General features: G+C 52.7%; 1 protein-coding gene and 1 pseudogene across 2 annotated transcripts; both read right to left on the bottom strand.

The window, feature by feature from the left end:
• Positions 1-497: 497 nt before the first annotated feature.
• On the bottom strand, positions 498-13,515 carry LOC135899816 (endothelin-converting enzyme 2-like). 2 transcript variants are annotated; one of them, XM_065429164.1, is made up of 3 exons: positions 13,393-13,515; positions 9,302-10,286; positions 498-3,202 (listed from the first exon to the last, which is right to left on the bottom strand). In XM_065429164.1, exons 1-3 carry the CDS (start codon positions 13,425-13,427, stop codon positions 1,133-1,135), a joined length of 3,090 nt encoding a protein of 1,029 aa, XP_065285236.1. In that variant the 5' UTR covers positions 13,428-13,515; the 3' UTR covers positions 498-1,132. The 2 variants fall into 2 exon arrangements, with proteins under 2 accessions (XP_065285236.1, XP_065285235.1); XM_065429163.1 differs by having other exon boundaries at positions 9,290-10,286.
• Positions 8,066-8,242, bottom strand: LOC135899917 (U2 spliceosomal RNA; annotated as a pseudogene).
• Positions 13,516-13,738: the final 223 nt, after the last annotated feature.

Raw genomic sequence — 13,738 nt, forward strand, 5'->3', positions numbered from 1 at the left:
GTAACCCAGACATAATCCAATGGCTAGTGTGCCGTGCGCCGGTTCTCCTTAAGGAGAGAAGGTTGCGACATTTCCGATAAATGCCCTACAAAGTCACTAAGGACACCGTTTGCACCGTCCCGTCCACGTTTACATGTGTAATTAATTACCTGACGCTCCCGCTCTCTGAAACAATGGGCATCCAGAAAGAATCCTTCGGCGCACCCCAAGAGCTCTACCTCCGTGTGGTATCTGACCTTCCGGATGGCCTTACCCATCAAGAGGAGGTATCGCTCTGAAGAGTTCGCGTGAGTGAGGCTGTCACACCGTCTATCCGCGTGAAGTGAGGATATCGATGCCTCCTCTATTCGCTCGTACTATCCTGCGCCAGTACAGGAGGCCGGCCTACAGCACTTGCTATGGACACGCTCTGGTCTGCAATCGGCTCGTCGACGTCATCTCAAGTCATCTCAAGTACTCGTCGACGCCCGCCTCAAGTACAGATTGCGGAACCGGAATTAGTTGAAGACACTGCATTTCTTCATCAACGTCAATTACACTATCAACGGATGTGTAACCTGACACGTGATAAGCGGTCATAGAGTAGTTCTGGAAAATCTATGCTATAAGGGAACAGCAGTCGTTTCGAGGGTGCTCTTCCGACAGACAGACTAGTGGGGCAATTAAGCCACAGAACTTTTCGGCGTCCGATGTTACGCGCTGCCTATAGTTGCCTCCTCCGGATAATTGAAGAGGCGCTAGGACATCCGCCGGCAAATGACGCAGGTGAACGTGAAAATGCGTGGTACTCGGCGTGTACACATGCACAACAGTAACACGGGCAGGACAGTCTTGTAGAACGAAACGAATTCCTCGTCGACATCCTCACGCGCCGCATCAAGCGAAAGCACTGCGTGTAGTTCAAGCCGGTTCAACGCACATCAATGATATAAAGTCGAAAGATCCCGTTTCCACCAAATCTCACAAATATCAGCGGGCTAAGAAGCTCATAACGATTTACGGAAACAAAGCGACAGCTATACACGTTGTCTTACGGAGAGTGAAAAAATGAAACCGAATGGGAGAACAAGAGGGATGTTAAAAAAGAAATACTGCCGGTCTATGTCTGGGCACGTCAGCAGCGTTGTGTCGATCAGGCAAAGAACTTGCACTTGGTGCGCGGATTCATGTTCGAACCGAGGGGGCAGGAGAACGCTTTCGCAAACAGGCGAAAATATCGCACGGCCTTGTTGCAGTCGGCTCTGGCAGTGCTGACTAGGCGTTTCCGGCGACACGTCATAAGACAAAGGGTTAGGAAGAACGCCCTCTCTTCGGTGATGTTCTCGGAGATTCTAAACCGGCGTCGGTCCCTCGTCAGCGCCTCTTGAAGCGCGGAGTAAGCGACTTCCAAAGCTGGAACTTCCGGAAAGACGCTCACGTTCTCTCCTCCAACGCGGCAAGAGTCGCGGATATCGAACTTCTCCATAGATGCCTCGGAGAGTATGGAATCCACGACGCTACCATTCGGATGCCAGCGCAAACCACTGATGTCCAGCGACTTGACGATTTCTAACATCATCAAGAAGCCGATGCCTCCGTACATCATGCCTTTCGTACCGTTGCTATAATACAGCGGCTTGGCAACGGCACCGGTGGCGATTAGTACGCTGTTCGCGATAGCTTCGTATGTCAGGTACGGTTCTGCGGCATTCATCGGCCGATTCGCGAATCGGTGGTACAACACGTCCTGCTTCGCTTCACGCAGTTTCCTTCTCGTCTCGGTCCAGTAAGCGGTGAACGAACCCTGGTCCTCCGGAAAGTCGCCGTAGATGGTTTCCAATGTTTTAGGCTTCAAAAGTGCCTTGTTGGGCCAGATGCCCATTTTAACGGCCCTTAGCTTTTCTGCGGCCACACATTTGCTCTCCGAGTCCAGCCAGCTCGACTTAATGACCAAATGCCTGGCTGCCGCAGTCAGGGAGTCGAAGGTGGCGTCAATCGAAGCCTTGTCGAAGTTTGAAATTCTCAAGACAAAGTACAGCACGGAAAGTAACAGATTGTAAGACACTTCCACGTTGAAGCCGCAGAATTGGTGGCGGGCTGCTTTCGCAGCTTCGTAGTCCATGTAGCCATCGACGAGCACGCTGACATTTACGACTGCAGCATACCGCTGTACGAAAAGCCAAGAAAGATGCCGCAAAAGTCGTTGGTCGTCGTACTTGGCAAAAAGCTCGCCCACGGTTTTTATGTACGTCACGTCGGTTAGGTACACCTCGGTGGCCAACGTCGGACGCAGCGGGAGGCTTTGCCTCAGTGCCCTCAGCCAGCTCGAGCAGGAAATGGAGGGGGTGTAGTTGTCGAACTCTTCGAGCGATATGAGCGCCGACGCCTTACGCGGACTCGATACAGCTCCGAAGAGCTTCCACAACACGTCGCGCTCCATCGTGGCCATCTCGTTGATGAGTTCTTCGTTCCAAGGGCCCACATCGCCGCCTCCGATGGCTCGAAAAGTGTTTCTGTAGTGACGTACGGGAGAGCCGCTCCTGAAGACGCGTTCGTGCTGCTCCAACATGCCCGGCAGGTGACGACTAGGCGAAAAGACCAGTCGCCAGTCGCTGCGATTTGTCGATTCCGAAATCGCCACCGAGAACCAGGCGGGAGCTTCGTAATAAAAAGCGTGCGACACGAACACGGAGAGGGCGTCCGCGCCCTTCGACGGCTCGTCGGGCCAACTCAGCCCCGCCTCGTTCACGAAACGCAGGAACTCGACCGGGTCGGAGTCGAGCCCCGAAACGCCTTCCGAACAGGACTCGTACATCTCGAGCGGCTTGCGACCGAATGGCACCGAGGCAGAACCGACGTGTAGCATTTCTCCGAGTCCGCTGTACCAGCTGTAGATTGCGGCGTCCATGGCGGACGCGTGGTGGTTGTCGCTGGAAACAAGGCCGGCGGCCGACGGGGAGGAGCAGACGTACGCTGCGAAGTCTTCGCAGGGATCCACGCTCGAGGTGGCGATGATGTTGGCGAGAAGCTCGGCGTGTCGAACGCAGTCTTCCGTTCGGCACATTGGGTCCCGGCTGTGCTCCACTAAGCGATGCTCCCACAGGAGGAGCAGCACGACGATGAACGACACCCAGAACAGGCCGAACCCTGCGGCGATGACCACTGTTTTGTTCGAAGTGACTCCGACAGAAGGATCTGCGACGACAGCGTCGGGAAGCTGTCTCTGAAAGAAGAGCGACGTGAAATACGTACAGGGGCTTGAATAAAAAGATACGTCGTTGTCTCTTTTGTGTGTATGATGCGCAAAGGATCGAGTTAGTGCAATATAAATAGACAATCCCTTTTTCGTACACTGAACGAAAGGTGCAAACGAAGCATATAAAAAACTCACTGGCCTTCCACTCTGTGAAGGATGACCAGCGAAGCTGTGTATGCGGGTCCCTTAATGGCGAACTGCACCTATGCCGTGGGCTGGCCTGGCATTACACAATCTTCGGGATCGGCCCACGTATGGGGAGTCCTTCACGCTTGCTTCACTTTCGCCGCGGGTCGGCCCGGCATTGCGCTATCTTCGGGATTTTTTCTACACGCGGACACGATAGTGCGGAAAGTAGCCCTTAAAAGCTTCGCTGTGGAAGTCGCAAAGAAGTATGCATGTCAACAGTATTATGGAACCAACATAGGCATTATAGGCTCCCTAAGTATTACGTTTTAGTTACATGCGGTTTTAGCAAGCGACCCCTATGCTGACCATACCGACAGGCACTTTGCGCCGAAACATATAAGTACAGACATATCTGCCTTCCTTTTCGAGTTGGTATTGGTACGTCTCATCATGGCCAAAGGCCACAGGCAACACAGCCAAAGGTGGGGGTTGCCACGAGGCGACACCCACCCATCCATCAGCGCCTACCAATAAGTCAAAGCAGCGTTGACATCGTCTGCTGACGGGTCCACAAAAGGCAACACCACTACCTGACAGCCTGAACTAATGCTGAAGAGGGCCAATCTCAAATGCTACCCAAGAACGGCGCCAACCTTGGATTCGCAGGTTGCTATTCTGCCACAAATCCCATACCGCCGGAGAGGGGGATGCTAGGGGATGGGGTGCTACGGATTGTGTTTGGCGGCGATACAGTCATCAGATGCCGTAGTCGAGTCGCCTAGGGAAGACGACGGTATTAAAAGCGGCGACTAATCGTACAGTGGGAGGGGGGAGGGGGCGACGTGTCCTGATCTGCACTTGAACGTTAAAGTTGTTCCTGCAGGGAGCGGGCATCCGTAACTGGAGCCGTGTGACTAATGCCAAACAAACTTTTTCCTTCATTCCTACTACCGGACGTATTCGTCGGTGGTCTTGGCGGATTCCTTGCCCCAACACCAATCCAAGCCGCAGCAGTAATTTAAAGGCCCAAGAAGGAATATTAAAAACTGTTTTTCTTCGATTTTTATATTATTGTTGTTGATAATGCAAATTAGGTATGAAGATGAAATTTTCAGACTAGCCAGAGCAAGGTCCATGGCTTTTCGAGATATTGTATGTTAGAAATCTCTAAGGCTTTGGCTCCATTGACGTACTGTCGTCTACTTCGGGCGAAATACGGCTTAGTAATAACTATCCATTTCCCTGTGCAGTATTAATTCTTTAACCATGTTTTTAATATGCAAGAAGGCATGAATTATGCACCTGCTTGTGTTCACCCGTGTTATCGCTACGGTAGTTGGTGATCCAGGATAGTGCGGAACCGCCGAAGGCAGAAATGCCTAGACCTAGTTTCGCTCAAAAGGCGGAAGGAACATCGATTGCGATAGCAAATCAGTATGCAGCTAATGAAGTAAGGGTAGTAGCTTCATCGGCCGTTTAAATCTGTAAACGTTCACTTATAAACTAAATTAACAAGCATAGTGTCGGCAGGCACACCAAGCATACACTCATCACACTCGGTAACCGTGGACACGCAATCAAAACGCTGGCCTGAGGAAGCGCGGCAAAAGCACCGAGCGACGTGACTTTCGTGCTGTCTATCGCTTCGACGCAAAGTGAGCAGCGAGAACCCGCACAAAAGTACGAGCCGTTGGCACACCTACACCCTGCAGATGGCTTTCAAATAAAGATAGCTTTCGGCCGCAAATACCCAATTGCAGCCAAAGTATAATGCCGCCCCCAACCTTCCCTCCCAGCGGGACTATGCGCGCGATAGAAGACAGTGCGCTGCCTCCCCGCTTTCTTTCCTTGCGCGCACAAGCTTGAGCCGCGGTCGTCTACGGTCTTCGGCGCCCCTCGGGCGCGGCCGCGCTAACCGTAGTTGCTCGTGAAGTACAATGCCACCCCCACCCTCACCCCTCCCGCGGCCTTCTCGCGCGACGGAAGAAGGCGCCTTTCCTCCCCGCTTTCCTTGCTTGCGAGCGCCGGACTGAGCCGCCATAATTGACTCCCCTCGCGCGCTTTCGCTCGCACATGCAGCATACGGCGCGCGGCGACAGTGTTATCGCCCTTGGACTTTATACGGAACATCACGGCGATGGCAGAAGTGCGCCTGGAGTGTCGATATGATCGCATCACATCATTTCCTTAAAGGCCCGTCTTGGGCGTATTACATTGGCGGTGTGTTAACAATGCAGCCACATGCCGTCACTCGGAAAGAAAATTGGTTACGTCAATCACAAATGTTGGTGGACAAGTTATTGCTGCAATTTGGTGCGAAAGGTGGTTCCATTCTGATGCTGCGCGCGGAGAAAATAAAGATGAAAATGTAACGGTACAGACATGAGGGCTTTACACTTGAAGTTCTTGGCCGACGCTATGCGGGCAGGGGGTACGATGTAGGGTGGATGACCGACATAACTAAGCGGTCTTCTCAGAGCCCATGTCGCCAGCTGCAATTTGCCAGTACCCGGAACGAAGGTCTATCGAAGACAAATATTTTGCGCCATATAAACCATTGGGGGAGTCATCTATCCGCGGCAGCGAATACACGCCTTTCTTGTTTTTTTTTTGTTACTCTTTTCAGATGATGACAGTCGACACAGAAGCGCCAGCTGTCATCATCCTGTCTGAAGAGCACGACCCTAGAAGCCCAAGGGCTACAATAAGACTCAGTGATATCTCGGACAAGTATCTTGTCGACTTCCTCGTGTATGACTTGACGCTGAGTAGGGGAGAGGCGGCAGGCCCGCCGGGGGGGGGGAGGAGAGGGGGGTGAATCGGGCTGGCGTTGCCGGTGGGCCTCCGATGTTTCACAACCATCGTTTGACCCAGTGGCCGGTTATCGAGGTTGAAAATGTCCCGGTACGAGGCGAGAAGGCAACGAAGTGCGTCCGCACGGTGGGCCGGAAGGTCAGGAGCGATCATAGTCGTTAAAGGTTCGAATACTCAGGTTTTAGGGCCTGAACCAACAGAGGTACGCGACGCAGTCTCACTAGTTAAGGCAGAAATATGGTATAGTCGCAAGCCGGTGCCAAGGTTGCTAGAGATATTCCCTGAGGTAGCACACGAGGGCATATAGGCCGAAATTCACCACAGGAAGACAGGTGACGTTGTCTTCTATACGGAAGACCGTGTGTGGGAATGCGACGTTCTGCGACAGGACGACGGTGGTGTTGGGTGACAGGATGTAACCGTCGTCGGCAACAGGTGAACGGAGTGAAACGGCGATATAGGTGATGGCGCGGGTAGGTATAGGCGAATGTAATCGGTGGAATGCTCCTTCCCGAGTGCTCCAGTACAGCACCTAAACCTTCGGATTCCACAGAACACTCGTACGTAGCACGAGCGTCTCGAGTAGCTATAAAGCCCCTTTCATACTGGCGGGGCTCGGTCGGATCACGAAATGATTGCCGCTGGTCCACTTTCGTAAAATGCGCTCTGCACGCACGCAAGCTCGTAAGCTAACTTTTCCTAGATTTGTTTTAAATTCATCGCTAGCTCAAAAGTATTCGGTCTATGTGGGCAAACAAAAAAAATTACCGACGATTACGTTACTTCGTAATGCGAAATTTGAGCGCAGCAAATAAGCTGTTTCACCTTTTTGATAGATTGAGGCAAAGAAATCGAGCAACACATGTATGCGCTATCACAGAATTTTTTGTTTATTTTTCACACGTATTCCTTTAACAAAGACTCCACTAACAGTTCTTGACAGTCATGAAGGAAGCTTTGTGGTCGGAGAAATAGACTGATATATGTTCGACTTGGTACACCAATGCTTGATTCTCAAAGACGAGATCTACACAAGTGCCTCGCGAGGTTGTCACAGCCGTGGGACGCGTTACAAGCGAGAGGAACGGGATGTTCTCCCGCATAAGTGTTAGGAAATTGCTGTTTGTCTTTATGTCAACATTAAAGTCCCCCACTACTAACATCGGTGTGGATCGATGGACGGTTAATGCGAGTTGCAGGAAGTGCACGACGTCTTTCGTGAGTGCGGTAGCGGACTCACGAAAGCGGTATCAGTCGGTCGCTGCTAGCGCTGGGGGGATGAAAGGGGGGCGGAGCTGGTTACGAGGCCGACGATAACGCCGACGACGACGCGAAACCCAGGAACGGACGCCAAAGAGCCATTTGTGTAGCCAGCCCTCCTCCACAATCTCTCCTCCTCCCTTCCATCATCCTCCCTCGCCCGGAGAGCCGACAGCGCGCATGCGCGGCGGCGGAGCAGATTCGTCGGCGAGCTGGTTACGAGGCAGACGACGACGCGAAACCCAGGAACGGACGCCAAAGAGCCATTTGTGTAGCCAGCCCTCCTCCACAATCTCTCCTCCTCCCTTCCATCATCCTCCCTCGCCCGGAGAGCCGACAGCGCGCATGCGCGGCGGCGGAGCAGCAGATTCGTCGGCGAGCTGGTTACGAGGCCGACGCCGACGACGACAACGCCGACGACGACGCGAAACCCAGGAACGGACGCCAAAGAGCTGCGCTCTAAAATTGATGCGGATTTCACGCAGTTCGGGATTCGGGAAGCCGAGCTTTCGTGAACCGGGGAGGGAAAAATCGCGTGTTCTGACTGGCTTGCGACACACGGGCTATGTTTTTACGGCGAAGCTGTTTATGGTTAGGGTTCCATGCATTCTTGTTCTGAGTGTGCAAAAACCGTATGCGGATGCCACAGATAATGCAATACCTGACCGACCCGCGGTGGAGGTGAAGCAGGCTTCAAGCACTTCACCCATTTGCAGAAGTAAAACTAACTTGCGTCCAAATAGAACCCGTATCAGATATTAAGCTGATAAGAACAGATACTACACTTTGACCCGCGTCGGCCATGTCTAGGTTCACCCCACCCTCTCTTTGTCGGCGTTCCAAGTGCTTGCGTATCCGAACTGTAAAAATGTTTACACCTTTAAGGGTGTTTTCTTGTCGCAGTGGTAACACCGTTACCGTTAGGGCCTTACAAAAGCTTATAGAAACGGACAACGTAGCTCTAACTAGACGGGCAATGACAAAAGACGTAGTTGAAAACTATGTAATCACTCTGGCAGCCTTGGGCGCACAGAAACATCTGACGAGAGAATTTCTCAGGCAGAGATATGAAATTGTCCTGTCTGATATTTTTGATCGCCCAACGCTGTCAGAACGAATACACAATTTTCAACTACATCTTTTGTCATCGTATGTCTAGTTAGAGCTGCGTTGTCGTCCTGTAAAATTTTTTTGCAAAGCCCCAACGGTAAGGGTGTTACCAGTACGAGAATAAAACTTTTAAGGGTGTAAACATTTTTGCAGTGAATAGTTTCATTTCCTTCGGCTCTCGCGTGGTGGCGGTCCCGTTGAAACGTCACGCGTGTCTAGTTCCTTCTCGCACCTCAGGGCGGCGGTCCCGTCGTTCACGCGAATGTATATAAAGATAACGCTAAATGAGTTCGTACCTTTGTTCAAAATTCTGCGTGACCTCTGTGTCGCGTGCCAAACATCTTTGTTGGCCATATACCTTGCCAGAGTGGAATGGCTCTTGGTTCCGTTTTTTTTGTTGTTGTTTTTGTTTTTCTGTGACGAAAATTGGTCTCGGATCGACCGGCACGACGAGGGCATTTCTGAGTCGTGCGACGTCGATTTCCCAGTCGCTGCCAAGATCAGCGGCCGCAGAATCGGCGTTGCGAGACCGAAGAAGGTCCTGCCAATGTGAACGCGTCCCCCGTACAGTTGGCGTTCCGCGGTGAACCAATCTTGGCTGCGCGAGGACGCGCGCGCCAATCGGCGCCTTTTGTATCGGGCGTGAAAGTTCGAACACCAACTACCGACCACGCAAACGAGCACGAAAGGCGAAATCTATTCGCTTAAAGAAGAACTCAAATTACAGTTCTCGCTACATACATGTACACTCACGACGTCTCGATCGCCATCCAGTTGGCAAAAGCTCAGCGAACGGTTGTCTTTCCTTCCGGCGATACGGCTTTCGGCATTCTTCGGATGAGTCGAGGCGCCCGTCGACATCAGAGTAGGAGTGTACGGCACCTGCAGATTGCTCCGAGCACCGCCGGATTCTGTGCCCACACCGTAGGGCCGTTGTCCCGTCAACGGAGGCATTGCTGACGGCACCGACGAGCCGCCTGGCGTTTCGCGGCCTCGAACTCTTGGAAAGAGCCACGACGGCATCGTTATTCTTGCGGGCCGTGACGTGGTCGCGCTGAACGACTGACGCATCGGGTACGGCGCCGTGGCTGAATCCTTAGAGGCAACACCGCAACTGCGTGGTTCCATCCAGGGCGATGCTGACCACGTGTCGAGGAGCTCGGGCGCGCTTGCGCGCGATCCGATCACCAGGGTGGTCTCGTCCATCTTGGTGCTTGGGGACAGGTCGAATAGGCTCCCTCCCCAGACACGGGAGGAGGATCGGAGGCTCCATGGGTGAGCACCGGGCGGCGCCGTGGCGCCGAAGGAGGGTTCTGACTGCAGCCGCTCTGGCTTTGCTGCGGGCCGCGGGTCAACAAGTTCTCGGGCCGAAGCAGCGCTCTTGCCCTCCGTGGCGCTCTTTTGTTGCAACGGCGACGAGACGTTGACGGTGGCAACGTCTGCCCCTTCTTTTGGTACCAGCCAGGCGGGCTCACAAGCCGCGGTGCTGACCGATTCGCTTCCGGAGGCGGACGGTGTCCAGTCGGTTGTCTTGGGCGACACGCTGACGACCGGCGTCAGTGTCGCGCTCGACGACACCGACGCCGTCGACGACTGCTGCGAAGGCGTGGTGGACTCCTGCGCCAAGCAGCTCGGGTGAGACACTTGATCGTCGCGTTTGAGCCGGCGTTGCTTCTTTTTCTTCTTTTTGCTCCCGTCTTGGCTTTGATGGGAACGCGGAGGAATCGTCGAGGCATCCCTGCGAATGGAATGCCAGCAGAGAAGATTAGTGGCGCGTCCCATGGCCAAGGATGAGCAGCCCTGGAGAGGCTTAGACAGACGATTTCAAAAATCCTTCATACTGTTATGGGTGTTCCTGTTAGCCTACTGGAGGCTGCCGACGCGTTACAAATTTCAGGAACAAATTTCAGTCCACTGGAAACACGGCCCATCAGCCTTGTTTGTGGCCGCAAACGACGCTTGCGCCAATATTTCAACCCGAGGCGCATGCATTTTGGCTTCACGCGGAGCGATGGTGGGCCACCATAGATATTCATGGGAAAATGAACACGGTGTTGAAGCTTCATCATGCACCGACTTACTGTTCGTTTAACTTTTATTTACTCAGAAAAGAGCTATTGATGGTGATTTCAGGGAAAAGCGCGGTCATTGCGCTCGCCATTCTCAGCAGGAAAATAATGTTACGACCCCATAAAAATAGCTGCATATATATCGCGTAACTTGGCTGTAGATCTTAAATCTCGCAAGGTCGCAATCACACTACTCCGCGCACCATCCTACACGCATCTAAAACAGCCAGCCTCGAACATACTAACAGCACAAACAGAGACATTACTGAAGTCACGCCATTCACGATTATACTAAAATGCACCTAGGCTACCAAACCTGTAAGGACTGCGCACCACGGCGCTTAGCCCTTCATCAAGTACACATATCGGGAGTGCTCCGTGACGTGCTCTTTTAAATACACAACATGCTCTATATTACCAGCGAAGAAGCGTCCCACCAACTGGGAGGAGTGCACCATTCCACCACGAACATTCGACAAACAACGGTGGCCAATGTGCTGAGCCAGCACACTGTGCTGTATACCAGGAGTCCCTGAGTCTACCCAAGAGGCCAAGAGTGGGGCCTCCGACGCGGTCGGAGTCCAGCTCAACGACTACTCGGACGAAGAATTGTCAATAAAGCTTTCTCTCTCCCTGATGCCTGCTGCCACCCTCACTCTTCTTTAATGGTGAGCGGTGAAGAACACGCTGTTTCCTAACAATTCGGCGTGGTTGCTGATCGGAGCGTTAGGTAACTGTGTTGCTGTGAATTATATCGCAACTCCGTAAAGTTTCTTCCTATGCAGTGGCAGCTGCATCAACGCGCATATCTGCGTCAAAGCGCCACTGCTTCTAAATCATCCCACATATACTAAAGATTAGTCGCTTATGTATGACCGCAGTAACGCTTGCTTGGACCTCACCGATTATTTTTTTGTCACATTCACGTATACCAACCAGTTGCCGCGGTAACTAATTGGACATGGCGTTCCGCTTGAGTTTGATGTCGCTTGTTCGATCACTGGCAATGGCGGAGATCTCGAATGGTGCGGATTAAAAAAAAAGGAGAAAAAAGGCTGCTAGTGTACTGAAAGTCAGTCGTATATGGAAGCCGCTCATATTACCTGTCAGATGCGAGTCACTAGCTTGCGCGACTAAGCTGAAGAGCACTGCAAATAATACAGAGTTTTAACAGCGGACCTGTTCAAAGTCGACCCTGCGCCGTCTGTTGTCCGGTGTAACGCGGGGGGGGGGGGGTGGCGCGGGCAATGCGCGCCAGAGCGCGAGCCAGGGGAAGGGGAGAAGAGGGGTATAGGAGCAGGTGTTTCGCCGGCGCGCGCTGTTTCGCGCGAGTGGCAGCGCCGACGCTGCGCAAATCCCGAGCTTCGAGAGCGAGAAGCGCAAGCAAAGCACAAGCGGAGCAGTGCCGCTACCACCGAGGATCGAGGTCGGGAAGCGCAAGCCAAGCGCCAGCAAAGGCAAGCTAACCCCCAACTTCGAGAATAGGAGGCCGAGTAGAGACGTTCACGCAGAGAGATTCCTCTTACCGAGGGTGCCAATGGATGTCAATGGTGCAAAGGGTGTCCAAGAGAGAAATCCTCGACCGTGAGTGCCGCCACAGTTGAAACGTGTCTGATAGACTGTGGTCTAATTTATCACAGCCTCGCGCAACTGAAGAGTGCGCAATCCCGAACTGAAGCTCGAATGTAGCAAAACGACGACAACGAGAAAGAATACTTTCATGAAAATCGGGCTAAACACGATTTCAAACTTGAGAAAGCAGCCACCGGCTCTGCTGTTTTGGCAGCTTTGATTGCGTGGAACTGGCTTTACTTTTCAGATTAGGAGACCTAAGAAGCCTGTTTTCTGCTTCCATGCGCAAGATGCTTGCGTGCCATCAAAACCCAAGTAGCTTCGGATATTTGCGTTTGCGAGCGGCTTTTTTCCCCTAATCTGAGTCCTTCAAATAATACTGTTGAGTTTGCGCGCAGCTCTTTGTGATTTTCGCTTGCCACCCCGGAGAGGCTGCATTGTTAGTTCCAAATCGTTTGTCACTGGACATAAAGTGCTCAGACGCCATCAAAGACGACTTCGAGAGCCAAATGCAGAATCGTCACTGTTCTTTCGTCTCCTTTAGAACAAAAGCTCTAATCCTCGAGGTACGACTCCCAAGGTCAATCTCGGCGAGCGTTTGTTCTTGGGAGCGTTTGACCGTGTGACGGCGTGCGTTTGGGCACGTGTGAGGGGGGACACACGTCACGTGATCCGCTGCGGAGAGGCGTCTCAGCTGCGCTCGCTCGAGCCTCGCCGTTGTGTGCCACTGACTAGGCGAGGGTTTAAAGGGATAAATATAGCCTAACGTAGCGTGAGAACGCGCACACTTTACGTCACGTTGGCAAGAGAAGCGTTGACATTTCGACCGATGGTTCGACGCACTGGTGCACCCTACGTAACCGGGCGCTGTCAACGCGCTCCGATTCTCGCCAAGGCGCTGATAACGTCGTACTCTAAACACACCTTAAGCTTGGTCGCTCAGTCTGGCCATGGATGACGGACGCGCCGGTGGGAGCCCGTATACTCTTCGCCGCAGGCACCAGGCAGAGGCTGAGCCTCTTGCCGACACAGCACGCCGGAAGGAAGCACTAAAGAAGCGTTTCAAACTGTGCTTAACAGAGGTTTCGCTCGTATAACTATAGGCCCAAGCGATGTAGAACCCCAGGCATTTTTTTTTTGTTTTTTGCCGAAATGAGCCTGCGACAGCCAGTCTAGAGATTGCGTCACACGTGAAAACCTCACCTGGAATTGGGAAGCTTCTTCTGGTCAGTCGCCATGGAAAAAATTTCACCTCGGGACGATTCCGCGGAGCCCTCCTCGCGATCCGTATCTACTTCTTCTTCCGCTTTTTCGTTCAGCGATCGATGCTCGTGAACTCTTCGTACTTCTTCGTTTTCGAGACGGCAGCTCGGTGGGCCCCCTGCGTCGTGGTAGAAAGCAATCATTCAAATTAGGCTTACGCTGGTTATCAGATAACAATAGACAATAAAAGTACTTAGAGCAATGCAGGAGAAAATGCTGAGGTACCACTGTGCTTCGATTCGCAACGGCCCTTATTTGGTTTTGTGTAGCCGACTTCTTCCATCTC

The sequence above is a fragment of the Dermacentor albipictus genome, chromosome 2 (genome assembly GCF_038994185.2).
Source record: "Dermacentor albipictus isolate Rhodes 1998 colony chromosome 2, USDA_Dalb.pri_finalv2, whole genome shotgun sequence".
Lineage (NCBI taxonomy): Eukaryota > Metazoa > Arthropoda > Arachnida > Ixodida > Ixodidae > Dermacentor > Dermacentor albipictus.